Below are 26,801 nucleotides of genomic sequence, written 5' to 3' on the forward strand. Positions count from 1 at the left end.
AGCAATAGTCCCTACATAAGACAAGCGTGCAGTTAGACCAACATGTATCAAACACTGAGTTTCACGGTGATATTCACAAGTTACTTAGGCATGTGGTTTTTGTAACTTTGTATTTGTATTAGAAGGAAATGGTTTAGAAGCCTGCTGTGGTAAAAGGCTGTGGTCTAACTGTCCTCAGCTAATCACCCATTCTCATCGCAGCCCACCTCCTCTGAACCAGTTGTGACTGGTTCAGTTTATAGGGTTTTTCCACTAAATAACCTAACCTTCCTGCAAACAAATGCCCCAGCACTTAGAAGCCTTAAAAATCCACTTTTCCTTTTATTTGAGCTAAATAAATAAGAATTAAAATCTTAGTAGGAACAGTATATGTTTATATATAAACTTCAGGGACATGTGAGCTGTTGCAAGGTGTAAAACTGGCAACTAAGCATTTGAAAAACCCCTGAAACTGAGAGGTGACGGTTTAGGGTTGCATGTAGGCAAGGAGTTTGCTGTGGTTTTTTTTTCTCTGTTTTTCTGAACTGCATGGACAACATCTTTCAGTTTTGTGCAGAAGACACAAAAAGTAGATTTGGGTATCATATATTGAGAGATCTTGGTTCCTTTACACAGTCAAGCATTTGTCTAGCAGAGATAAATGTAGGGGAGATCCATGCAATATCCAGGTAAAATCCATGATGCTACTGAAATCTACAGTTACTGCATCCCAAAAATACCTTTGTAGCTGTTTTAGCTCACCTTAATTGGAACCAAATCTTAACAAATAATAGCATGGGATCCCAGGTATTTCTCAAACAGAGTTTTACTGAAGACTAGAAATCACATCTTTCTTCACATTGAAGAGTAACATGACATTGAAGGCAGTAATTAGTTGCTTCAATATGCAGATTCTAATGTAGTTTGTAAGGTATGCTATTAGTAAAACAGCTGTGGTTGTTAGAACTCAACTTCATATGTTTTCCTTCCCTTACAATGGCGATGAGCCCTAGGAGGCAGTCCAGTTGTAACATTTCCCCTCGGCTTGGCTTATCTCTGTTTTACAAAGCTTAGCTTTCTGTTTTATAACACAAAAGATGTAACAAACTAGCATTTATTGTTCAGTGTAAAAGTGTTCCTATTTAATACACTGAAAAGCAGAAAAGTGATGTTTTAAGGACCTTTGATTTCCTGAGAAATTTATATGAACAGAGAAATTAATCAGGTTTTCTAGACACCTTTGTACAGGCTGTGGATATGCTGGAGAACAAACACAGGCCTCATAAAGACAGCTGGAGGAAAGCTTTTATTGCCATCATCATTACAGACACAGTGAGTGTAAATGCTGCAGGGACATATCTCCAAAACCTAGAGCAGTGTTGCCCAAAACCAAGCAAGCGATTTATCCCAATATGTCTACTTCCTATTTTTCCACATAAATTTGAAAGGAAATGATTTGTGGAACTTGGAGATTAAGAGTTCAAAGTCTCCGAGAATTTTTCTTCCTTTGTAAAAATATTCTTTCAGAGGGTCACTTTTGAGGTTTTGCTCAGTTTTAAAAGGTGTCTTTAGACGAGGTGATGTTCATGATCATTGTGGTTGTTTTCTTTTTTTAAAATTACAATGTGCAGATTTTCAGACTGTGTCACAGTGCTGGTGGATTTCTTCAATTTCTTCACATGTGCACCTTAGCATTGCTTTTATTCTCGTCTGACTTCTTTATTCAAAATTCTTTTGTTCACTTTTTAAAGTTTTGTTTAATTGTCTCTTAAAGCACACCACTTCAGAATAATTAATTCCTGATTTGTTGGGTACATGAGAGTTGCAACAAATCACTGAGAGTAAAATGAACCAATACCTGTGAATTTACTGCGCAGGAATGCTCCTAATTAAGCCTTAAATGCAATGACAAAACACATCCATGCTTTATATGTCAAAAGCCCTGTTATACCCCTAAGCTTCTGGATGCATAGCTACTTTTGACATGGCTACCTTCTTCATTTTGCAACACGGACTTGGATTAAAATGCATTATTCCTATTGCCTATCTTTATTCAATCTTCAGAAAAAAATTAGGAAAACCAGACTGATATAAAAACACTAGCAGTAAAGCAAAATGAGCCCTTATTCGCTAATGCCAGAAAATTATTTTCGGATTTTTTTTTCCTGTTACCTCTAACACTGAGAGTAGGGGAGTCTATATGGGTAAGCATATGGCAAAGTAAATTGAAGATCAATTTGTAGCCCTTTCTTAAACCAGCATTTATGCTTTCTTTCCTTGGTACTTGGTTGAAGCCCACATTCTGTAGATGAAGAAGAGTATGAGAAGATAGTACATGGAGCTCTTCAGAAGAAGGATGATATATACTAAATATGCTGTCCTGTGCATTAACTGATCTGTAACAAATATAAGACCGAAAAGTCTTGTTTAATGTCAATATTGTATAGCCTCCTAAAAACTGGATAGAAATGAAACAATTTAGTCAGTTTACTGCTGCAATTACATTGACACCAATGCACAGCATAAATACGTACGATATCTGACTGTTCTTTAAATGGGTTTGCACTGCTAATGAGTTCTAGACCTAGTGGGTTTCTCAGCACTAAACTGACTCTCAGTGCCACTGGGTTATTATTCCTTGTAAAGGCAAGAGCATAATGGTAGTGCTTCCAGCACTTACTACGATGTTTGTTTGAATCCTTCTTGTTGCTTTTTTGAACATAAGTTCTCATGATTCTTCCTAAATCCCGTTCAAGCCAAAAAAATGTCTTTGTGCAAAGTTCTGGGTAATTGGTAGGCTGATGTAGCATCAGCTGAAGTGTTTAGCGTTTAGTACTCCAAGGGTTTAAAAAGTGGTGCTTAATGCAGGCTAGTAATCTAGTAGCCTAAACAGCATCTGTAGCATCTTAATAAAGCTACCTGGTAAAAGTAGGAGAGCACCTTATAAGGAGTTAGTTAAGAGTAGCGCTGAAGTGTTTTTGAGTTGCAGACCTCAGACTTGAAAAATTTCCTGTATACTACTAAGAAAGATAATTTTCATAATGTTCAGAACATATGTAGCAATATCTAACTATTGCATCACTTTCCCACATTTTAACACATTAAATTACCTCTATTAAAAACTGTTCCGCAGTCCTCTTCCTGAGGAGCAGTCTTCACAGAATCTAGTGGAAAGAGAGTTTAAATACCCCAATTAGGCTTTTCTTTAGTTTTAACAAACATGAATTGAGGAATAGGGGAAAAAAGAGGCTGTACAGGAACAAGGCTGGGGACATTGAAAGTTAGTATTAAATAACAAAAAACGAGCCTTAAGATCAGTCTGCAAAGCAGATATTCACAAGTAGGATTCATTTACAGAGAGAATTGGAAGAGGAGATGTGCTCAAAGAAGTGGCTGGGAATTTGTTGCCCTAAGTGGGAGATGTTTCTTTGCCCTTTCAGGAATGTGTCCATTAGGCTGTTCCTTGGCGAAGTCTCTTTGATTTGTAATGGGAGTCAGTTTGACCATCTGACCTTGTCAGTGAAGCAGCTGAAGTCTATTTGCCTACTGTTATTAGAAATGCAGAATAATTTACGTTGGAAGAGACTTCAGTTAATATGTTAGTGGTTGTTCAACAGTTCAACAGTGGTTGTTGATCATACAGAGGACTGTATGATCTTAAATTTCCCTATTGGGAATCCTGGTGCTGTTTTTTCTCTAAAATACATTGGTTTTGTTCCTGAAGTAGCAAATTTGATTTTGTTCTTGTTTATGTTCTTTGTGTGCATTGATATAAACATTAAAGACATTTATATTTCACCTCTACATACATGCTCCATCTGAATAAGCTTGAAGTGGTTTTTTGTCAGAATATATTTTGAAGGTTAAAATGTAATTGTTGTTTATGGCCATGCTCTCACTCATTTGGGTTAGGTTAATTTATAGTAAGATAAGCAAAGGTAGGTATGGAGAGAAGATTAATCTAAACCAATTTGGACCACTTTTCTTATAGATGATTTAAACAGTTTGCATTGAGTGTAAGTTACTTTTTCTTTAAAATTGCATTGTCTTTCAGATTTGGCTTTGCATAATCAATCCACAATTAAAAACAAAATCTTATTTTTATACATGGCTATTAAGTTACTATTTCTGGATTGTGGGCAAGTAATATTTTTAAACTTTGTTCTACACCCTCAGTAACCTCATTTTTAACTGCTTAGTTTTTTATAGCTGTGACTAATGTCAGGGGGTGTCAGAGGGACTTACACTCGTACACTATGGGATGTAATACTGTTTTCAGAAGCTTCTGTAAGATGGAAAGTAACAGACATGTTTCAGTGCAGATCTTTTGGAGCTGTGCTAGTTTACACCTGATGAGGTTCACTACTTTAAAATAACTATTATTTTTCTGTTACAATGGGATGCTTATTTGAGGACCATAACACAGGCTAGGTTACTTTTCCTGGGAAAACTTTTGGTGGTTTCTCCAGTTGTGTATTTTAGCTATTGTGCCTAGGAGCACAGATGTCTTCAGAAACAGTAATAGAAAGTATTACTCTAATTTTATTGTAAAGAAAAATGATGTTTATAATAGTACATCAAATTGCATTTTTAACATGTAGAATATACCTTGTGTTGGCAGTGAAGCCTTTTCCTCTTCATGCTCATATTTGCAGTAGTATTTCTTGTCTTTGTTCTCTGCTGGTACAGTTAACCAACTGGCAATTGAGTATTCATCCTCTTTCGTGGACTGCCAAGTATCACCTTTTACTACATTGTCTGTTACCTCCTTTTCGTCATCAGTCCATGTCACCCTGATAACTTCTGGGTAGAATTTCTCAATAAGGCAAACATATATTATCTGATTTTCATGTTTTTTCTGCAGGATTTCAGAGTTTGCTGGTGGAGAACTTCCTTTTTCTGGATGGATTATTGGAGGAAGAAAATTAGAAAAACAGAGATTTTGAAGATCAATAGTGTACAGCAAATAAATACACAGCCAAAAATACAAATTCTGAAGAGCAACAAAATAAATGCCTTATTAACAAATGTTAATATGCTCATAACAAATGTAAATGTTCTTTTGAGAAACATTAAGAAACTGAAATACTGTTGGATATATAAATAACTGCTAATCTCACTTGAAACTGAGTTAGAAATCTTCAGGTGCCTACACAAGAGCCTATATCCTGCAACCTTCCAAGCAGTACTGCTGTCAGAAAGTGTATCTGCCTGTTCAAGTCTCTGACAACTATTAAATAATAGCAATATTTCCTGAATAAGCTCATTTATTCAATAAGAGGAATTTAATATTGCTTTACAATATTTATGCAAAAACAAGTACATTAAAATTTTGTCCGCAGAATATTAGACATAGACCACCTACCTTTAAAATCCTAGCAGTCTTATGTCCCCAGTATAAGTCCCCACTGCTATATAATGAACATCTGCTATATCTATTAATTTTTTAAAAGCCAATATTAATTTTGTGATATTTTTTAGGGGGTGAGGGAAGGGAAGACAACAATGATTTATAATTGCTCTGGTTTAAAGACATTCCATGTATTTGCCAGGTGAAGATTTTTATCAAGACAGGAAAATGGAATCACAAAATGCCCTGGACACCAAAGGTTGGCAATGCCATTCTGCCGTACTAGGTCTTTTTAAATGATTAATTAAGACATCTGAAAATGAAAAACCAAAACTAAACTAAAGCAGAAGAACATGTTATAGCTGGATAACATTTTCAGATCTAAACAGCATATCTAGCCAGAGTTATCATTGATGTTGTGCTTTGGTAAACATGCTCAGTATGAACATACATGAATATATTTTAAATTAAAAGTGAGCTGTTTCCACAAGCTAATTTTATGTATTCTCCATTTCATTTGCCTCTCTGGATTAAGCCTGGATCCTCTCTGGATTAGGAGGAGACAAAATCATCCAGATTTTGTCCACACTGAGATGACATTTTGATATTATTTAAGTGGAGAGTAAATTTAGGGGTCTGATTTAGGTAAACATGAGCTTCTGCAGTGAGTGCATAGGCAGTGCTCACAGGCAATCATTTTTGCCTATGCTTAGCTGCAAGTAGAGGCTGGATACAGTTTTCAAAATTGACTTTTGTTACACAGAAAGTACAGCTTAATACTATTTTTTTAAGGCAGCAGAGGTGCTGGGATAAGGTGTTGCCTTATCCCGCTTCTTCCCTTGAATTCCTATGTAAATCTCTGCCATTGAATTGGTGCAAGTAAATGCATGGGGTTTAAGTTGTGGTGTGACTGAGTGGTGCAATTTTAATGCACTGGGAGAAAATACGTTACTGTAAACATACATTTTTTGCCAAAAATCTTCCACCTTTCTTTAAATGATCTGGCTGTTCTAGAGAAATCTTCTACATTGCATTCTCCCTAAAACAACTTAATGATTCTTTGAAGTATTTCAAATTTGGTGTTTAAAAAGAAAGATGACCCGTCTACCTTCAAAAGGGTGTCTACCTTCCTGATATTAAGAATTTCTTTCGTTTTAGAGATGTCATTAAAATGACAGTGTGGACCAAGCTCTGTTGTAACAGAAATAAAGTTGCTGACAACTTTATCATTCTCTAGCATTAATTTAGGAGTTAATTTGCATCAGTCCTCCCAAGGATGGAAGATTAAAGTAATTTCTAAAATTATTTATTTGTTCCAGAGTCATATATGTTCAGAAGACCATGAAGTAGCTCTTGCCCCAGTGACATTGCACTCTGCAAAGCTTCATGACTATTTTAGAGGTTTCTTTTAGATTTTCGAAGCTTAGTAAGTTGTTCTGACTAATTTCAGTACATATAATAGCTTAGTTTTACATTATTCTCTTAGGCTATCAAGTCTAAATAGAGACGCAAGAGAGTTTCTTCCAGCTGCTAGTTCATACTGCTCATTTTAGAGACTTCTGTTATGATGGAATAATTTCCACCTCTGGAATTGCTGATGTCATTCCATTTACTGTAAAAACACCCTAGGTGCATAGCTTACATGAAACATCTAAATCATACCACAATGCTGAGGAAACACATTGCTTGAGTAATTGCAGCTGTGTGCATGCATTTAAGAGTCTCATGTACATATATGGGTAAATGGATGACAGTGGAGAATGGAAACAAGTTTTGCATATATATATATGTGTGTGTGTGTGTTTGTATGTGAGAAAAAAATATTTGTATGCACGTTTCTGAAAAAAAGGATGAAAACTTGTAGAATTGGCTGTAGGGTTTGATGTATTTTCAGGTTGATCTGCAAAGTCATTGAAGTCAGCAAGACAGTTTACACTGGCTTTTCTGGGCAAATTATCTGATTCTTTCTGAAGAATTTTAAAGTAATGAACTCCTCCGTCAGTTTTGGTTTAGTTAAACATTGAAAAATTTTGTGGTTTACCTTGTTAAACAGTTTTCTAAGGCAGGTTTTAAGAGGTATATAGGTCTTACTTTTTCACATAATATATAGGTATAAGCAGATATTTCTTAAGCTATTTTTCTCTCATGTAACAATGCAGCAAGGCTGCAAAACATTGTTCAAACAAAATACTGGAGTTAGGTTCATAACCAATGAGCTATTAAAAAATTAAGCTCAAAATATGTGTTTATATAGATCAGCTGTCAAAAGTTTTCTTAATGAAACTCCTCTACAGTTTCTTTATAAGTATCTATAAGTATCTATAAATAAGTATCTATAAATAAGATTTATAAATAAGGTCACTGTGTTCTTAAACTGAAATTTTTATTCACACGACTTGGATTATACCACAAAATGGAGTAATTTTGTACTGACATTCAAAGCTCCTCTGTTCCACTTCAAGCCAGTGGGAGCTGAGGGCACTCAGCACACTCAGCTCATAAATAGCATTCTTGTCCTTCTTGACAGCAACTTCAGGGAGTATAACTGGTAACAATATAGTATAGTCCTGACCTATGGTGAGCCTTTCCAGATACCTTAAAGAGCTGTCAGCCTTCTTTCTGAAGCTTTCCCATTACAAAACTTTTAAAAACATGACTGTGAAAACACTTACTGGAGATGATGAGTTTTGCACCAGAACCAAATACCAAATACCCTCCCACACTGGTACATTCCTTTACTGAAGCTTCTATCTGAAGGATGGGATGATATACAAAGGGGCCTGGGCAAGCTCAAGAAGTGGGTCCATGGGAATTTCATGAAGTTTAACAAGACCAGGTACAAGGTGCAACCCCTGGGATCAACACAGGCTGAGGGATTAACAGATCGAGAGCAGCCCTGCTGAGAAGGACCTGGGGGTGCTGGTGGATGAGAGGCTGGACATGACCCAGCACTGTGCACTCACAGCCCACAAAGCCAAATGTATCCTGGGCTGTATCCAAAGCAGTGTGGCCAGCAGGGTGAGGGAGGGGATTCTGCCACTCTGCTCTGCTCTGGTGAGACCCCACCTGGAGTGCTGCATCCAGCTCTGGGGTCCCCAGCACAGGAAGGACATTGACCTGTTGGAGCAAGTCCAGAGGAGGCCAACAAGTTGATCAGAGGGATGGAGCACCTCTCCTATGGGGAAAGGCTGCGAGAACTGGGGTTGTTCAGCCTGGAGAAGAGAAGGCTTTTGGGTCACCTAATTGCTCCCTTCCAGTACCTGAATGGAGCCTGCAAGAAAGATGGAGAGAGAGTTTTTTACAAGAGCATGTAATCACACGACAAGGGGGAATGGCTTCACACTGAGAGCGGGGTTAGATTAGATTTTAGGAAGAAATTCTTTACTGTGAAGGTGGTGAGGCACTGGAATAGAGAGTACAGAAAAGTTGTGGATGCCCCATCCCTGGAAGTGTTTAAGGCCAGGTTGGATGTCGCTCTGAGTAACCTCATCTAGTGGAAAGTGTCCCTGGCCACAGCACTGGGGTTGGAACTAGATGATCTTTAAGGTCTCTTTCAACCCAAGCCATTTCTACAATTCTATGATTTTGGCTGGAAAAGTACCAGGCTTAACAACTATAATACGAACAATAAGATTCTCTTGATTTGGCTACGTGAATGTAGAATATTTGGATTCAATCTCAGTTAATCCTGCTACTCACAAAACCCCTTGTCCTAAGTCCTGGTTTTCTCCATTTCTTAGTGATCTTCAAGTTCTTAAATGTGAAGTAACTGCAACCCTTTTACTCTATTAATGAGTCAAAAGCCTTGTCCTCATAAAGAAAAAATCCTACAGAATTAGAGTGATGCTTGGAAAGAATTTATTTTAAACTGCAGATAGGAAACTACCTGATTAGGTAGGTAAGGGTTTTCACTAGAAACAACAAGCTTATCATGCCACAGATATTTCCACTGAATTATAGGCACGAATTACTTAGTCCTTCTGGCATAAATCATTAAAACCAATCTTGGCTTGATATGTTAATATAGGTTTATGTATTAACCAGGCTTAAAACACTTGGTAGCAATAGCTCCTCTGCCTTGTATTTGTATAGTTGTTCACTCAGGATTATGGCATTTAAAAGGCACATGTAGTGGGAAAAAATACTTTTGTCTTCCACTTCCTATTAAAATAAATGTCTCTGCAAGAAAGGCAAAAAAAGGATGACTTCTTCATTAAGCAATTATGAAGCAGTAATTCACCATAATTAATATGGAATAATTAATTAATTTGATAAGCAGTTATAAAGCGATGAGAAGAACATTTGGAGGTACTAATTTATTTCTATTGCCAAAGTATTGTGTATGTGACAAAATAATTATGAACAAGTTATTTCACTTTTACTAGCCTAATTAAAAAAGATTTTTTGCAATGACCATTGCATACTGCTCTTTGTATCTGTATTAGAAAGAGGTGTTCTTTTTTTATGCTTAATTCTCAGCTGCTTGATTCCCTGCTAATTCCTTCAGTACAGCTGGAGGAAAGAGTGAGGTCTCTGAAAACTATTACAGACCGTTTTCCACCAGATTTCTAGAAGAACTATGATCAAAAGTGGCTCACAATAGTTCCTTTTTAGACATGTTTATGATCCTAAACCACTGCATTACAAATACCACAAGGCTCAACGTAGGAATGGTGAGCGGGGTAGGAAAATCCTGCACAAGGAATGGTGTTGACTGAGGCTCTAAGTGGGCTGAGTGCCCTCTGAGACAGTATAAAACTCATCTAGGACCACTCCAAGCTCCTATAGCTTATTGTATGAACAATATACATACAACTTACAACATACCACTTACCTGAGACAATGAGTTTTGTACCTGAGCCAAACACCTTGTTGTAATAACCAATCACAGTGAATAAAGCCTTTACAATATCAGTGCAGCTCAGTTGTGTTTGCATGGGTAAATAGTACTCTTTATGGAAAATCAGGTTTGCCATATAATCAATTTTTAGACCCTAGGATAGTAAAAAAAGGAGCAGTCACCTAAAATAAAATTAAAAAAAGAATGGAAAAAATGTGGAATTTTTGGAGGGCATATATGTTGTTAAATGGACAGGATTCCTCTCAACTAATTGGTGTCTTCTGAAAGTTTAGGTGGACGGTGCAGATGGAGCACTTTCACTCCATCTCTGCTTTCTGGAAACAGGCAGCATCACCATAAGATCTATTTGATCAGATGCTGGTGAGGTAATTTGCTTCTTATACACCCACATAAGATCAGACCTAGAACTGGTGAACATTATGCAGAGATCTGAGAGCATGAGACTATTGACCAATATTTTCGTTAGCACTAACATGAAGCAAAACTGCATCAATCGGAATCAAAACTCCCACTAACAAGATACACCATGTTCAGCTGGTCAAAATTAGGCAAACTATTTCCATCTCAGATGCTTAGTGGAGCCAAATTGTAGGCAAGTATCACAGCACCTAGGGTTTACTTGAAGCAAAATATTTTGAATAGTAGTAATAACTGATAATAAGCAGTTTCTGCAAAAGCTAGGAAGAGAGAACAGCCTTTCAACTACGCCTATCTTAAAAGGTGCAACTTACTGTTCTGGGCATATCTCAAATAACTCTTTCATTTGGTATAGTCAGATACAGCCTCACCACCTTCACAGTAAAGAATTTCTTCCTAAAATCTAATCTAATCCCACTCTCAGTGTGAAGCCATTCCCCCTTGTCCTGTGGCTACATGCTCTTGTAAAAAAGTCTCTCTCCATCTTTCTTGCAGGCTCCCTTCAGGTACTGGAAGGGAGCAATTAGGCAACCCAAAAGCCTTCTCCAGAAGATTCTTTGCTTTTCAAAGAATATGTGTAACACAGAGGTTGGACATACTACTTTCAGAATGAATTCGGAATATCACAAAGGTCAAATGTGCATATTTAGAGACAAAAAACATCTTTCTGTTCTCCAAATGCTTTCTTTGCCATATTTAAATTCATTTTTACATAGAAAATCATAATGGGATAAGTTATAGGTCTGTGCTTCAATAGCTGTTGTGTTTTCCCCATTTCATGCATAAATACAGAACAATTACACTGTGTTCTGCAAATGGAAATGCTGTTTAAGGGGGAAATCCTGCAAAACATTCAGAACAGTTAGAATTAGAGAGAATTAAAATAGCAGAGCATTTCATGCCAGCCAATATCTAGCTGTATTGAAAAGCATTTCAGAAGTAGTCAAGTTTTACATTTTGTACTTACTTGAAACTATAAGTTCAGTTCCACTTCCAAATATTTTGACATCAGGATCCCACAGTCTGATAATGCTTAGCAATATCTTCTGCACTGCACTTTTCTTGCATAGGCTACAGAAAAAGTCTCTCTGATTTAGAGGCTGGTGATAAATCTGACTGAGTGCTATAACTGAATTTTCAACATTGACTAGAGTGTCATTTCTAGAAACACTTTAATTTTTGTAGTGAGTAAAAAGTTCTGAAAATTTTTGGTCAGAGGAATGGATAGAAAACATTTTAAATTTCTCTGTAACTCTCCTCAGCAGTTTGTAATTTTACGTAATTATAGCCACCTTGATAATGTCTTGTAGTTTCTGAGTAACATAGTGTAGGCATTGATATATGCTTTATACTGAAAACAGCATTCATCCTATTGATTTCATAGCTTCACCAAAATTAAAAATAATACAAATGCAAAAGTAAACCAGTTTCTTTCAGTAGTGCCAGGAACTAGAAATTTATTACACTGAGGGAATTTTTCTTCCCAATCAATTTAGACCAGACCACTTCTGCCATTAGGAAATTTTTTCATTTCTCACATGCTGTTCTGGGAGTTAACTTTCAAGAAGTTCACTTTTATTTCCTAGAATAGGATGAAACCATCCCAGTATTTAAATTTTTCACCCCTCCTCATTTTTCCATTCCTTTATAAGTATTCAGCATTTTTTCCAGAGGCAATCTCTATTCATGAGGTTAATATATTTATTGATGATCTACCTACCCAACTGGAGCACCATGCACAGTTCACAAACAAAACATGATTTATCAGGGAGAAATTAATTTTCCTCACAGTCTTTCATTCTTGATTATCTGAGTACCTGAATGATTCTGTGAAAATCATTTCAGTGATAATGGTACTTACCAGAGACAATGAGCTTTGTTCCCGTGCCAAAGTATTTAATCCAGGTGTTTCACACTATGTTTTGACTTTACAATAAGCTGGCATGCTCTCTTGATATAACACTGATGAAGAAAATCCAAATTTTTCTCAGTCATCCCTGGGAGTTTGCATGAAGACCTGGTCCTTGGCTGCTGGGAAGTTGTCAGGAATTTCAGATGTCCATCTTGATGTTCAGCCAATAGCTAATGTCCTTCAGAGAAAATCTGTTTCCTGAAGTGGTACAAGATAGCCCCTCCACTTAATGTCTTAGAATTTGATGATGGTTTTTCTTCAATTTTAGACAACAAATAAGAACACAGAGTTCTGAATTAAAAAAAACCACGTATCTTCAGGTGAAAATCTTGCTCTTTACCAATGGTGTACATCTGCAATTACATGACATCAAGTACTACTAGCATGAAGTTCATTTCTCACTGTCTGAACACAGAAGAGGGAAAGGAGGGAGAGCCAGCACCAAAAGTATTGTGAAAGTGTCTGTGTGCTGCAGGTTGCTTTTTCTTGCCCCAAGTACAAGGTTATTGCCTGCCCATCTCTTGGAATTGCTCCAGGCTTTGCTACAGCAGCTCACTGGCAGCTTTTTATATACTAGCTGGTGGGAGAAGGAGGCTTTTCCTTGCGCAGATTTTTCTTATAAAACAGCCCAAGATAACATCAGAGGAGTCACCACTACTGTCAATCAAACAGCCTGCATGCTTAGTTTGGCATTTAAAATAAATTGAGTTAGAGTACTTCTGGGATCTCTTGTAGCATACTGACTGCAAAATTATGTTGAGAAATTACTATTTGCGTCTAGAGGGAGGAACGAGAGGGTGAAGGTCTTTCTGCTGAAGTAGGTGTAAAAAAACCCAGTGGTCTACTTCGTAGTCTTCTGGACAGAAACATCCTAATCACAACGACAAATCAAGGGCAGGAGTGATATAGACAGAATGATGCTGACTGGTGCTTTTCCTGCCATGCCCTTACACATGCAGTGAATGAAACCACCTGTCTGGGTTCTGGCCAGACAGGATTAATTTTTGCAGTAGACAGGAGAGTGCATGGCTAGGACACGCAAGTTATTCTACACCACCTCACCTTATTGCTGGGTGTGGGGGAAGGGAGTGTCTTCCAGATGAGAAGGGGTTCCTTCTGGTCAAATACCAGATGGTCAAATACAAATGTGGTGGAGTGAACAGTTGGATAATGCTGGTTCTGGGCCAGAGGTAGCAGTCAGCTAATGCCAGTTCCAAACAATCACGTGGGAATTGTGTTGTATGTTGCACACTTCATTATTAACATTGTTGCTGTTACTGTTTGCTTTCTTATCTCATTGTTGTTTCCAGTAAGTTGTTCATATCTCAACCCATGATTTTTGCCTTTTGTGCTTTCAATTCTCCTCTCCAGCCCTCCACAAGGGAGGAGGGGGAGCAAGCAAGCATAACATGGTTTGAAGAATTTCAGTGGGAGCGCTACAATGGGGAGTACCATTCCTAAACCATGACAGCCTTATTTGGTGTCCAAATGGAATATGAAATGTTGAGAAAACAACAGGTCTGTCCGCAGTCGGTTGAAAACAAATTTTGATCCAGGAGATTCTTATATTAAATATGAAGTCACTGGTTACCATTTTGCTTGATCTGTTCATGTGGCTGTGGTACCTAACCCTGTATATATTCCTGTATGTGCTCCTTGCAGTGCTCTTTTTCAGAGCAGGGAGAAGGATCAGGGTTGCTTTGTTGATGTACTGGCAGATATCAGCTAATGGCATGACAACGTCAAGGGCGATGAAGGATTTGTACTCAGTGTTGCTCTCCTACCCTTACCTTGGGTGGAACCTTTGGGAGTCTATTAATAATTGTACTAGCTTGAAAACAAACCAGTGGGGGTTCACAAGTCAGAATGATAATTTAATAGGAAACTTGAAATCAATGCAATAGCAAGAACACTGACACAATCAGGATACAACCTGGTACTCTGTTAGTCAGGGTGGTGGTAGCAGTCCAGATTAAGTGGTTGTGTTGAAGCAGTGATCTGTAGAAGGGTCTGGTCTTCACCTGAAGGTCCAGTGGTAGCTCTTGTCCTCTGGGAATCCAGTAGGCAAGGCTGCTTGTGGTATTCCAAAGGGGGGAATTCTTGGCTCCTCCCCCTGGGCGGAGCATCTCAGAGCGGGATGATGTAATTCTATGAGTCGTGCAGTGGGTCCTTGATGGCCCATTAGCAGAGATAGCACCCAGCGGGAGTTATCAGGGCTGTGTCATGGAAGAAATAAAGAACACTGTCCCACCTGGTTTTAACAGATGGTGATAGAATACTACTTTTGGTTGCATTTTACATTGTAACCTAAGACAATAATCATACACAGTTTGTGGAAGAAAAAGGAGAGGATGGTCTTCCCAAGATTTTCACCCCTTTTTCCTGCTTCAGGCCTATTACAACAGCTTTCGAAAATTTTGAATTTCCCTTGGATGTTAAGGAAAGCATGTTCTTGTTGCTAAGTCTGCTAGGTCTCCTCAGAGTGGCCCACACCATGTTTAGAGTCAGGACAGAGATATATAGGGAGGTTATTCAGAGATCTAACTCGAGGGTGGAGAGTCGTGAGCGCCATGGAATGTAGGAGAAAATGGGCTAGCTTTTGGAGGATTATTCTGCTCCAATATTTTGGAATTTCACCCTGAACATCTACACGACCCTGGCAGGGGTGTAACTTACTGCAATGTGCCCTGGCTACTCTTTACTGGATACAGTTCAATACTACACAGCACCCTCAGGAGGAAGAGGAGGAAAACAGACCAAGAGGCACTGTGGCCACTCAAACTGCAGCTGAATGAGAGGAACAACCCATGCTGGTAGAAGTTGCCCCCATACAGAAGAAGAAATTCAAGACAAAATCAGTTTGTTTAGTGAGGGATGAATAAGAATAGGGCTCTTACAACAGGAGGAAGAGGCAAGGCCAGAGATAAACACCTAATCCCTACCCCAGGTGAGCTGTGAGATGTGCAAAAAGATTTCAGCTGCCAGTTTGAAGAGCCCCTTGTGACCTGCCTGCTCTGATGCTGGGAAATCGTGGCCCACAGTATGAAAGTAGATGGTAGTGAAGCCAGGCAATTGGGATCCCTGTCCCGGGATCTGGGCATTGACAAGGGGATTGGGAAGAGGACACTTTCAGCTTCTGGAGGTGACTCCTGTCAAGCATGAAGGAAAGAATTCTTTCATTGTCTCAAGGATGATCTAATAGGGTACCCAAGTAGGTGGGATGCCATGGAGAAAGGTATCCAGTACCTGAGCAAATTAGCTGTGCTGAAGGTAATCTGTAGGGATTCAAATAACAAGCAGTCCCCTGTCCAGTGTACCCAATCCATGTGGCAGAAGTTTGTATTGAGCTCACCATCATTGTACACCAAGCCTTTGGCATCCTTTTCATTGATGTCAATGAAAGAAGGAGAAGAAACATTGCTTCAGGTGATTACCTGAATCTGACTATATGTTCATCTATTTTCCTCCCTACCAACCTGTGCCTTGGCTGTGGAAACACTGCCCAAGACTGTGGACAGACTTGGAAGATTCAAGCATGTTAGAGAGGAAATGCCTTATGTCCCGCCAGTATGGACCACAGTCTCTGCTATTGGGAGCATGCACTCTCCTGCTGGAGAGAGGGGTACATACCACAAGGTAACCTCGAGGTGGTTTTACCTGTGTGACCACAGAGAGGACATGAGGAAGCACCTCTGCCCTAGCAGCACAAGTACATGAGTGTGTTGGTTTAAAAAACAGCTGGAAGAGTAAACCCTATTTAAACTTCTCTTTTCTCCCCCAACCACCTCCGAGTGAGAGAGAGACTAAAAGCAGAGATTCTGAGTTAAGGACCATTTACTTGAGAAAAAACATGGAATGAAATAAGAAAAATGAGCAGTAACACTATTAAAGTACACAAAACACAGGTGATTTACATACCGAAGGTTGTTCACCAATCAAGGCCCTGCACAACCTGAGACAAAGAAGAAAGTGGGACCTGGCCCCTCTTCCCATGTACTGGGCCACACAGGACGTGGGAAGTTAGTTAGTCTGAACGGGAGCTATGCTGCTGAAAAACACTGGCTCCATCAGTTGCAGCAGAGGTCCCAGTGCAGGGGTCTCCCTTTCCTCAGGGCGGTGATTGTCCCAGTGGTGGTCCTGGTGGGCACTGCAGCTTGCAGTGGTGTTCTCGGCAGCTGCAGAAGTAACAGCAACAGCAGCAGCAGCTGTGGCAGTAGGAGCATTTATCCTTTTTGAGTTTCCGATGGCCATGTGTTTAATGGAACAGTTTATTCTTTCCCATGACCGAGGTAAGATTGACTGCTTCCAGCTTCCGATGGCTCAGCATTTTCTGCTGAAACCAAGCTCCCGCCATGATGTGAACAGTATGGAATTAAACAGTGTTAGAAACTCCACCCCTCTTTTTTTCTTCTGTACCCAGGACAACCTCTGCAGGAAATTCCTAAAGGATAAATGCCCCTCCAGTTTACAGTGGGCAAATCCTCAGACAAAATAGGAGGGGTGATGCTACTTCTGATCCTCTTGAAGGGACCTCCAATTCATGATTACAAGAACTAAGCAACGAGTACCATGACCAGAATTAGAGGGGCCTCTAGCCAGGTGGAGGAAAGGGACAATCAGATCTATTGGACTGTGTGGATCTGATGGCCCAGCACAAGAGTATGAAGCTTTAAGTTAAGGTTGACACTGGTATGCAATGTACCCTGATGCTATCAAGATCTGTAGGGACAGAATCTATTTCTGGGAGATCCCAACAGCTGACAGTACTGGAAGCTGTAATGAGCCTGACTGGGAATGAATGGCAAAATCACCCCTTTCTGATCAGCCCAGAGGCCCTGTGTGTCCTTGGCATAGATTACCTCAGGAGAGAGTATTTTGAGGACCCAAGAGGGTATCGCTGAGCTTTTGGGATAGCTGCTGTGGAGACAGAGGAAATTAGACAGCTGAATACCTTGCCTGGTCTCTCAGAGGACCCTTCTGCTGTGGGACTGATGAGGGTCAAAGAACAACAGGTACTGATCACTACAACAGCGCATTGTCAACAATACCGCACCAACCAGGACTCTGACTCCCATCCATAAAAAGATTCAGGAACTGGAGACCTGGGGAGTGGTCAGTAAGACTCGCTCACACTTTAATAGCCCCATATGGCCAGTGCATAAGTCCAATGAAGAGTGGAGACTGACAATGCACTATCATGTCCTGAATGAAGTCATACCACCACTGAGTGCTGCTGTGACGGACATGCTGGAAATGCAGTATGAACTGCAGTCCAAGGCAGCAAAGGGGTGCCACCATGGACATTGCTCATACATTTTTCTCCATTCCTTTAGCAGCAGAGTGCAGGCCACAGTTTGCCTTCACCTGGAGGGGTGTCCAGTACACCTGGAATGGACTCCTCCAGGGGTGGAAACGCAGCCCCACTATTTGCCATGGACTGATCCAGACTGTACTAGAAAACAGTGAGGCTGCAGAATATTTGCAATACATTGGTGACATTATTGTGTGGGGCAACACAGCAAAGGAAGTTTAAACAGAAGAGGAGGAAGAGGCCCCACCTTATAATCAGCTACCAGAAAATGAAAAGTGATACCTTCTCTTTCCTGATGGCTCCTGCTTATTGTAGGGATACACTGAAAATGGAAGGCTGCTGTATGGAGTCCTACATGGTGAGTCGCAGAAGTTATTGAGGGACAAGGTGGATCGAGTCTGTTTGCAGAGCTGAAAGCTGTCCATCTGGGTTTAGATATCACTGAACGAGAGAAATGGCCAGTGCTCTACCTGTACCCTGACTCATGGATTGTAGCAGATGCTCTGTGGGGGTGGATGGAGAGATGAAAAAAGAACAATTGGCAGTGTGGAGGTGAATGCGTCTGGGCTGCTGAACTGTGGCAAGACATCACTGGCCAGGTAGAGAAGCTGGTTGTAGAAGGACATTGTGTTAGATGCACAAGTGCCCAAGAATTGTCCACAATGGACAGGTGGAATAGGCTGCCAAAATTAAAGTGTCTCAGATGGATCTGGACCGGCAAGGATGAATTATTTCTGGCTTAGTGGGCCCATGACACCTCAGGTCATCAGGGAAGAGATGCAACATACAGATGTGTTCTTGATGAAGAGGTGTACTTAATCATGGACATTATCTTCCAGATTATCCACAGCTGGGAAACATGCGCTGCAATCAAGCAGGCCAAGAGGGTAAAGCCTCTGTGGTATGGGGAACCATGGTCGAAATATAAATGTGGGAAGGCCTGGTAAATTGATCGCATCACACTCCTGCAAACCCACCAAGGCAAGCGCTACATTCTTACAATGGTGGAAGCAACTACTGCATGGCTGGAGATATGCCCTGTGCCTCACACCACTGCCCAGACTACCATCTTGGGCCTTGAAAAGGACGTCCTATGGCAACATGGCATCCTAGAAAGAATTGATTCAGACAACGTAACTCATTTTAAAAATGGCCTCACAGACAGCTGGGCCAGTGAGCACAGTATTGACTGAGTGTATCATAATGTCTGTCATGCACCAGCCTCTGGGAATATTGAGTGGCACAATGGACTGTTAAAAAGCAATAGGTAGGGGGACCTTCTAACATTGGGATCTATGTTTAGCAGAAGCCACCTAGTTAGTTAACACTAGAGGCTCTACTAACTGAGCTGGCCCTGCCCCTTCAAAGCCGCCACATACCAGAGAAGGGAATAAAGTCCCCATGGTACATATGAGGAATATGTGTTAGGGAAGACAGTTTGGATTAGTCCTGCCTCAAGCAAAGGCAAAGCCATCCATGGCATTGTTTTTGCTGAAGGACCTGGGTACATGTGGTTGGTAATGCAGAGGAATGGGGAAATGCTATTTGTTCCTCAAGGGGACTTGATTTTTGGGTGAGAACAGTCTGTAATGTTGAATTGTATAATATTGGTTGCTGAATGACACTGCCACTGTATGCCATAACCAACCATGGACAAGAACTATGGACTGCTCCAGATACACCAGTTGTGAGCTCCTGATGCAGCTTGCAGCCACCCAACAGCACACCAGCCCTTCTGCCCTAGGAAGACACCTAGGATGGATAGAACCCACAGTCATGGACTAAATGAACTCAACAGGCATCTTGGAGGGACGGCTATTGACTACAGAAATGATACTCACGCTTCTGTATATATATAGATATGTGTATATATGTACGTAGCTGGAAGGTGTAAGATCTGAGTATGATGTAGATGGTACAGAATAAGGAATGGATATCCTGGTTTCAGCCAAGACAGGGTTAATTTTTGCAGCAGTCAGGAGGGCCACCTGTATTTTATACCACCTTGTGTCACTGCTGGGGGCAGGGGAAAAGGGGGAATCTCTTTTGGTCTGGGTAACATGGCAATGGCTCCATCTGGCGAGTTCTCGTGTATGAATCATTTGCCTCTTTCTTGTACACTGTCATTAGTATTGTTGCTGTTACTGTTCCTTTTCTTATCTCATTGCTGTTTCCAGTAAATTGTTCTCATGTCAAACCATGAGCTTTTCCTTTTGTGCCTTCAGTTCTCCTCTCTAGCTCACTGCAGGTGGGAAGGGGAAGGGGAACTGGGAGTGAGGGAGCGACTCAAGGTTTGGAGTGTTTCAGTGGGAACACTAAAGTGGGGAATACCATTCCTAAACCATGTCAATTCTATTTGTCTTAACATGAAATGGAGGAAGAGGATGGTTATAAGCAGCACATCATCAGCTCTGGTAGACAAGAGACTGTAAATCTCTAATTTAAATTGGTCTGTGTGGAATTTTGTAGTAACTAAATTAGGGTAGACAGGGCTTACAGTTTTCCCAACAGTTTACGGCAGGGAAGATTACGGGGGAAACTTTTTCTCAAAAGTGTTAGGCAGTGGCAAGCATATCATTCCCACCACCAAGGTAGTTCCTTCAGCACACCATATTTATTTTCTGCCTACTCTTTCATGTGGGAGAAAAGTGGCTGGACTGGAAGATCACTGCTTCTCTGTTTGCTCCCCTAAAGACCACCACTATGCCATGGCTGTGTAAACCAAAGGAGCAGGTGTGTGTCCAGTATTTATTTGCTGAGTCTTGAGGCAGTTAAGACTTCCTTTGACCTTAAAAATTGTAGATGTGTGTTGAAGACAGGAGTGCTAATGACAAACCAGACTTTGAGAAGGACATTTATGCAGGGTTACCTGCTCTTTTGGAGTAGCAGAAAAAGGCTGGGCCTTTCAGCAGCTCACTGAGATGGAGTGAGCAGACTGGTAGAGTGGCACAGTTACAACCTTGTGGTTCAGATGTTGCAGGTGGTTTTTTTGCCTTGATGATCTTTGCGTTTCTATCACAGTGAGGATCCCAGTAGGCACAGTAGTAAGTAGCAGCATCATCTGGAATGACATCTTTTATTGTAAGAACACACTGCTTCTGGACAGAAATTCTTTCAACCATGTATCTGTTTGCTTGAAAGGCACTTTCAGTGGTCACTTTGCCTTGTGAAAAGAACAGGAGCCTCTCTGGAGCTTCTCCCTCCTTCTGCTTATACCAGTGTATGACGATGCCATCAACATTTTCCTTCGATGTTTGAATTTCACATGTCATTCGTGCACTTTTTTGGAACTTGGTGATGGATATAGGGCTCTGCATGGGAATTTCCTGTGCAAATCCATCTAGGAAAGAGAAAAGAAGAAATTATGTCATTAGCTGGAATTCAGGGATTCGGAAAGATGCCTATTAGCAAAGGGTACCTGTGAGGAAAGGTAGGAAAATAAGGAAGCACTTACAAGACCAAGAGGCTGTGGCCACAAGCACTACCAGCAGCAGCATGTTTGCTTGTCACACTTTGCTCTCATTGAGATTCAGAGGAGGATGAAAGGGACTCCAGATGTGAACCACGTTGTGTGGAAGAAGGAGGTGGCTTTCCTGAATGGTCTTCAATGATGAATCTTCTGTGTGCAAACAGATGGGGTGTCTTTGCAGAAAACCCTCTTCAGGCTGCCAAATATTAAAACTGGTAACAAGGCTGTAGTCCTTTCAGCTTTTCAAGTTAATGTGGGAAATATTGATAAATCCAAGGATTGTGGCCCTATAAAACTCTAGTCAAAGTGACTGAGAAAAGTTTGCAAGAATGAGCATGTCCAGATATGTATGGTGGAGTGAAGGTTTCAGCCTGGAGGTTACCCTGGTGGTCAGTGAGCTCGTACCTCACCTGAGGGGTGCAGAGACGTGCGCAGTGTCAGAGCAGGTGGGGACTGCCTTTTGCTGCTTCAGATTAGTCACCTAGATGCAGGGTGCATAAGTGCCCAGGGTGCCCCTGTGCTGGTACTGCCCTCCACCAAAGCAGCTGAAGGCCATCAAACCGCAGTGACTGTGGAAGCTCCACTGTGGGGACTTGCCTCTGCTTTGGTTTAGGGTGTGGGAGGAAATGCACAGCCGTGGGATTTCAGTTTTATAGCTTAGCTGAGATACAAACACTTCTTGGAAAAAAGACTGGAAAATAAAAGAGAACAGCTGTTGTCAACAGCCATTGCAGAGAGACATCTTGATTGAGTCTGATGCGGTGGGGGACTCCTCTGTGACTGGTGAGCCTGGGCTGTTGGTCGATGGGAGTGAAGATGAGTTGCTTCATTCTCCCTCCTGCTGGCAGTTGGCCACATGCAGCACACTGGTGGTTTGCCAAGTTGCTAAGTGATTTGGAAAGGTGCATGTGAATGCAGAGCTCTGAGGAGAGTCAGGCAAGAAGAAACAATTGCCTCTCTGTGGTGGAAAGGATCCCCCTTTTCTCAATAAATAACTGTGGGAAAGCCTGTTTAATTTTCCATCAGGCCACCCTGAGGTGAAGGGATGGAGAGTCAAGAAAGAGATCATTTATCCCAGCAGTCTCCTGCATGGGCAACTATAGCTAACCAGAGTGAAAACTGCATTGGCTATTGTATGTTGAGGACCTGAAATCAATGCCCTGTTGCTAAAAACTACCATGTATGAAACAGTAGCAGTACATTGCTATTCTTCTGATCATAAAGCAGAAATCTGTCAGGCACCCGATTCCAGATGAAGAGTAAAGGAATATGTCAGTGACTGGGTCTCACATGATTAAATGCCTAATTTACAGACACTGTCTGGGTTTTGTACTGTAAGCTTTCTAGCACAGTAAGTCTCCAAGTAGGAATAATTATTGTATATAAATAAATAATTATTTATAAATAAATATTTATATAATAAAAAATATGATAGTGTCTATGCCAAGAAGACACATACAGTGGCCAGAATATTGTTTTATGAAATACCTTTCCAGGTTCAAATTATCACTAAATAGACTTGTCGCTGATGAAATGGCCAAAATCCATTTTTCAAAGAGCTTTGTTATTTAAATATATCTAAATAACTTCCTCCTTGTACATCAATGCTGGCTAATCCTGATCACCTTCTTCACCTTCCTGTGTCTGTAGTGGTTTGGTCCAAGATACTCATTACTGTTTATCTTCTGTGAGATAAGAATTAGGAGAAATGCAAAGCAGGCACCAAACTTGAAAGAATATAAAGAAGTTTATTAACAGACCTAAAAGAGGAAAAAAATTATACCACACCTTCAGAACTCTCCTCCTCCCCCCACCTTCCTCCCTTCTCCCACTGGCAAAGTAAAAAGACAACCCTTGAGATGTTCAGTCTGTTTACCACTGCCATAATAACCTTGTTCAGTCCACTTAGAAAGAGAAGTCTCTTCTTGCTCGTGCTATGAAAACATTATCACAACGAGACAGCCACCCACTTCCAAATATTGTTCAGCCCATTTAGGAAGAGGAGTCTCTCTGCTCGCATGCGAGTCCCTTCCCCCAACTTGCAGCTTTTCCCGCAACTGCTTTCGAGGGTCCACTCTTGAAGTTTTTTGGGGTACAATTTTAAGGTTGAGCCGTTCAGAAGCAAAAGTTCTCTTCACCCATCTCTGGGAGCATTTAATCTCTAAGAACAGAGGCCCTTCTCCTTCCCTGGGAGCAAAGGGTCTTCCTCATCTTCATCTTTAGGACTATTTCTGAGAGCATCTCTAGGAACTGAGGCTTCTCCTTTTCCATTTGGAGCCAAAGTCCTCATTGCTTCCATCTCTCCCTGTCCAAACTTCTCATGAAATTACAGCTGCGTCAGCATCTGCCTATCTCAGCGCAGGTGCTTTTGCTTACGAGTTGAACACTCCACCCCCCATATCTTCATGAAATTACAGGGGGTACTCTGATATATCATAGCTTCACAACAGACTTTCAGATTTAAGCATCTCCTCTTTCTCTTCCCTCAGGTTTTCAGCTCTTCACAGCAATAAAAGGGTTAATCTCACCTCGGCCTTGCAGCTGGAATGTGCCTTATCGCTGTGGGTCACCTGACCTCTGCCGAAGTGGGGTGGTTCCGAGCCGCTCTGGCTGCCCACAGCCCTGCTGGGGGGGTCATCCTGGAGCCATGGCCCACTGGCCCCTGCTCGGGCCCCGCAGCCACCTGTGCCAGCGCCGGAAATGGGAGAGACAGACTGGGGGGGAGCTTGTCTATTCTTAAGTGTGTGTCACAGAGGCGGTCACAACTTTAAGTGGCTTAAAGAATTGTCCATATTCAAAGTGGCCATCTGATAGGTTCTGTCAGGTCATAGAGAAAGCTGTAGGAAGAACATCACTTCCGAGACTTAGCTTGCTAACCTATGACAGTGTCTGTAAATGGTTTCCAGGATTAGTGGCTCCATCACCTTCCCAGACTGAGATAGGGCTAACCTGACTGTAGTTCCCTATGTCTTCCTTTTTCTCTTTCTTGAAAATAAGAGTGACGTTTGATTTCTTCTAGTCTTCAGGAACCTGTGCTGACTGTTGTGACCTTCCAAAGGTAAGTAAGAGTGTCTTTGCAAAGGCACTTAGCACTTGTGGGAACATTCCATCAGGCACCATGGACTTAGGTGTGTGCAATTTAAGTGCTCACTAGCTTGATCCTCCTCCACCAAAGGCTAAGTCTTTCTTATTCCAAACTTTCCATCTGGTCTCAGGGGCCTGGGACACCTGAAGGCCATTCTTACGGGTGAATGCTGAGGCAAAGGAAATACTGAGTACCTCAGGTTTTTCCATGTCATACATCACCAGTTTCCCTGCCCCATCCAGCAGCTTTCCCTAGTCTTTCTTTTGCCACTGCTGTATTTGTAGAATCCTTTCTTGTTCCCCTTTACATCATTTGCCAAATTCAATTCTAGCTGGGTTACTGCTTTCCTAAGCACATTCCTGCATGGTTGAATAGCAGCTCCACACTCCTCCTGGATCACCTGCCCCTGATTCCACCTATTTTATACTTCATTTTTATGCTTGATTAAAGTCAGCAGCTTTTTGCTTATTCATGAGGTACTCCTGCTGCCTCTACTTGGTTTTCTAGGTGTCAGGCTGGACCTTCCTTCAACTTGGAGAAGATTCTTGAATATCAACTAGCATTCCTGGACACTTCTCTCCAGCGTTGTATCCAATGTGGTGCTTCCAAGCAAGATCTCTGAAGAACTTTAAAGTCTGCTCTCCTGAAGTCCAGGGTTGAGGTCCTGCCTTTTGCCCTGCTGCCTTCTCTCAGGAGTCTGAATGCCACTGGCTCATGGTCACTGCAGCCAAGGTTGCCCTGACCTTTCCATCCACAAGGTCCTTGTTGGCTGCCCAATCACACATGTCAGAAGGTTGCTGCCAACTCACTCCTGAAACCTCCTAGACTGGTTGTGAGAAATTCTTAGATTCCACAATACAAAGACAAAAGGCAGGCTGACTGAAGTTAACATCTGTGGTCACATGTACTACAACCTATTTTTCAAATAGCTGAGGAGGACAGAAAGTCCATAGCAAGATGTTATATACTCAAATCACATAGAAACTTTAGCAAAAAAGGTGTTCAGAGCCTGTGGAACTATAACCCCATCACTGTGGAGGTATTTGTGCTCATTTTTAAGGTCCAGATGCATTAGAGGAGTATCTCAAAGGATGCTGAACATGTGCACTCTAATTCAAGAAAATTTAAGACATAAAAGTATCTCAGTGTTCTGACCTAGCTGTCAGGAAAATGCCAGCTTTCCTGGAACCAGTCTGTGATTGTAGAATCTGATTTCTAAAACTCAGTACATTTAACCCAAAGGTTCTGAGAGTCTCTGCTTGTCAGGATTTCAATTTATGTCTTGGACATATCAAATGAGGACAATAAAATTAGGTTTTCTGGGCTGTTGTAGGAATTTTTAGTGACTGAAATGCAAAGGAAGGAAAAAGAAAAATATGAAGGAGGATGTGCAAGATCACCTGGTTTTCCCTCCTTCTTCCATATTCATGTCTTTTTTTCAAGAGAACATACTGAGGGGATGAAGAAATGTTGCTCTGCTTGCTAGGATTCTAACAGAGAAGAGAAATTTATAACTCACACACAGAGACAGACTGTGTTCACTGTCAGGTGAGTGCTTTCAGTAAAATCTAACCTTCATTTTAAGACCAATGTTTCATACATTTATCTTAAAGTGACAGGAAGGCTTCACTCTCTGGATGTTGCATGTAAATCTGAGTACTGAAATGATATACTGATCGTCAACATCAGATATTTAACACTTGTCATAACACATTGTTGTTTTTCCTCTCCTGCTGCAGAAAACCATGAAAGGGGTGGAATAAGGAAGTATTTGAATTTTTAGCAGAGTTCAGAGCTTGCGGTTCAGAGCACAAAAAGTCTTTTTGTAAGGCTTATCTTTGCCCAACTAATGCTGTGGTGCCTTGATAAAACCAGTACGCACAGTAATAAATGCCAGAATCCCTCGGGGTTAAAAAATTTATCGTGAGATCATATACAAGCTGAGTAGGAGCAATCCGAACTTGAAATCTATTTCTGTCGTTTTTGTCCTCATAAACAGGCGTCCCTCCGGACACATACAGTATCCTCTTCGGTGGCTCTCCAGGAAGCTGCCTGTACCAGTGCACGATGGCTGTGGCCCCCAGTCGACATGACATGCTGGCAGACATGCCCTTCATCTGCTTCTGCAGCTCTGGAGTTTGCACTGGCACTGACTGCATGTCTACACCTGGAAGTGAAAGCAGAGAAATTGCATGAGGGGAGAAACTCCTGGAGTTTGGAATCAGGCCTGTGTTCACTGTAGATGGGAAGGAGAGAGGAGAGGAAAAAGGGCTTACAGGACCAAAATAAAATTGCAAGAAGGACTGGAAACAGCAACATACTGCCTGTGCAGATTAGACCTGAAAATGAAATAAATAGAGACAGAAATGCTATAAAACTCTTCAGGTGGACAAGCCATCAAATGACTGGGAGGAGGA

The 26,801-nt window shown here is 41.1% G+C and overlaps 1 protein-coding gene and 1 gene segment (V, D, J or C); both read right to left on the bottom strand.

Annotated features, from left to right (window-relative positions):
• Positions 1-1,266: 1,266 nt before the first annotated feature.
• Positions 1,267-21,705, bottom strand: LOC104689249 (immunoglobulin kappa light chain). Its single transcript, XM_019285590.3, has 6 exons — positions 21,285-21,705; positions 20,856-21,170; positions 10,164-10,208; positions 4,588-4,878; positions 3,090-3,143; positions 1,267-2,375 (listed from the first exon to the last, which is right to left on the bottom strand). Exons 1-6 carry the CDS (start codon positions 21,325-21,327, stop codon positions 2,242-2,244), a joined length of 882 nt encoding a protein of 293 aa, XP_019141135.1. The 5' UTR covers positions 21,328-21,705; the 3' UTR covers positions 1,267-2,241.
• A 4,511-nt stretch (positions 21,706-26,216) lies between these two features.
• LOC120409773 lies at positions 26,217-26,801 on the bottom strand. The segment is given in 2 exon segments: positions 26,217-26,551; positions 26,661-26,801. Coding segments are annotated over 2 exon segments (378 nt in total).

Source organism: Corvus cornix, chromosome 2 (assembly GCF_000738735.6).
Source record: "Corvus cornix cornix isolate S_Up_H32 chromosome 2, ASM73873v5, whole genome shotgun sequence".
NCBI lineage: Eukaryota > Metazoa > Chordata > Aves > Passeriformes > Corvidae > Corvus > Corvus cornix.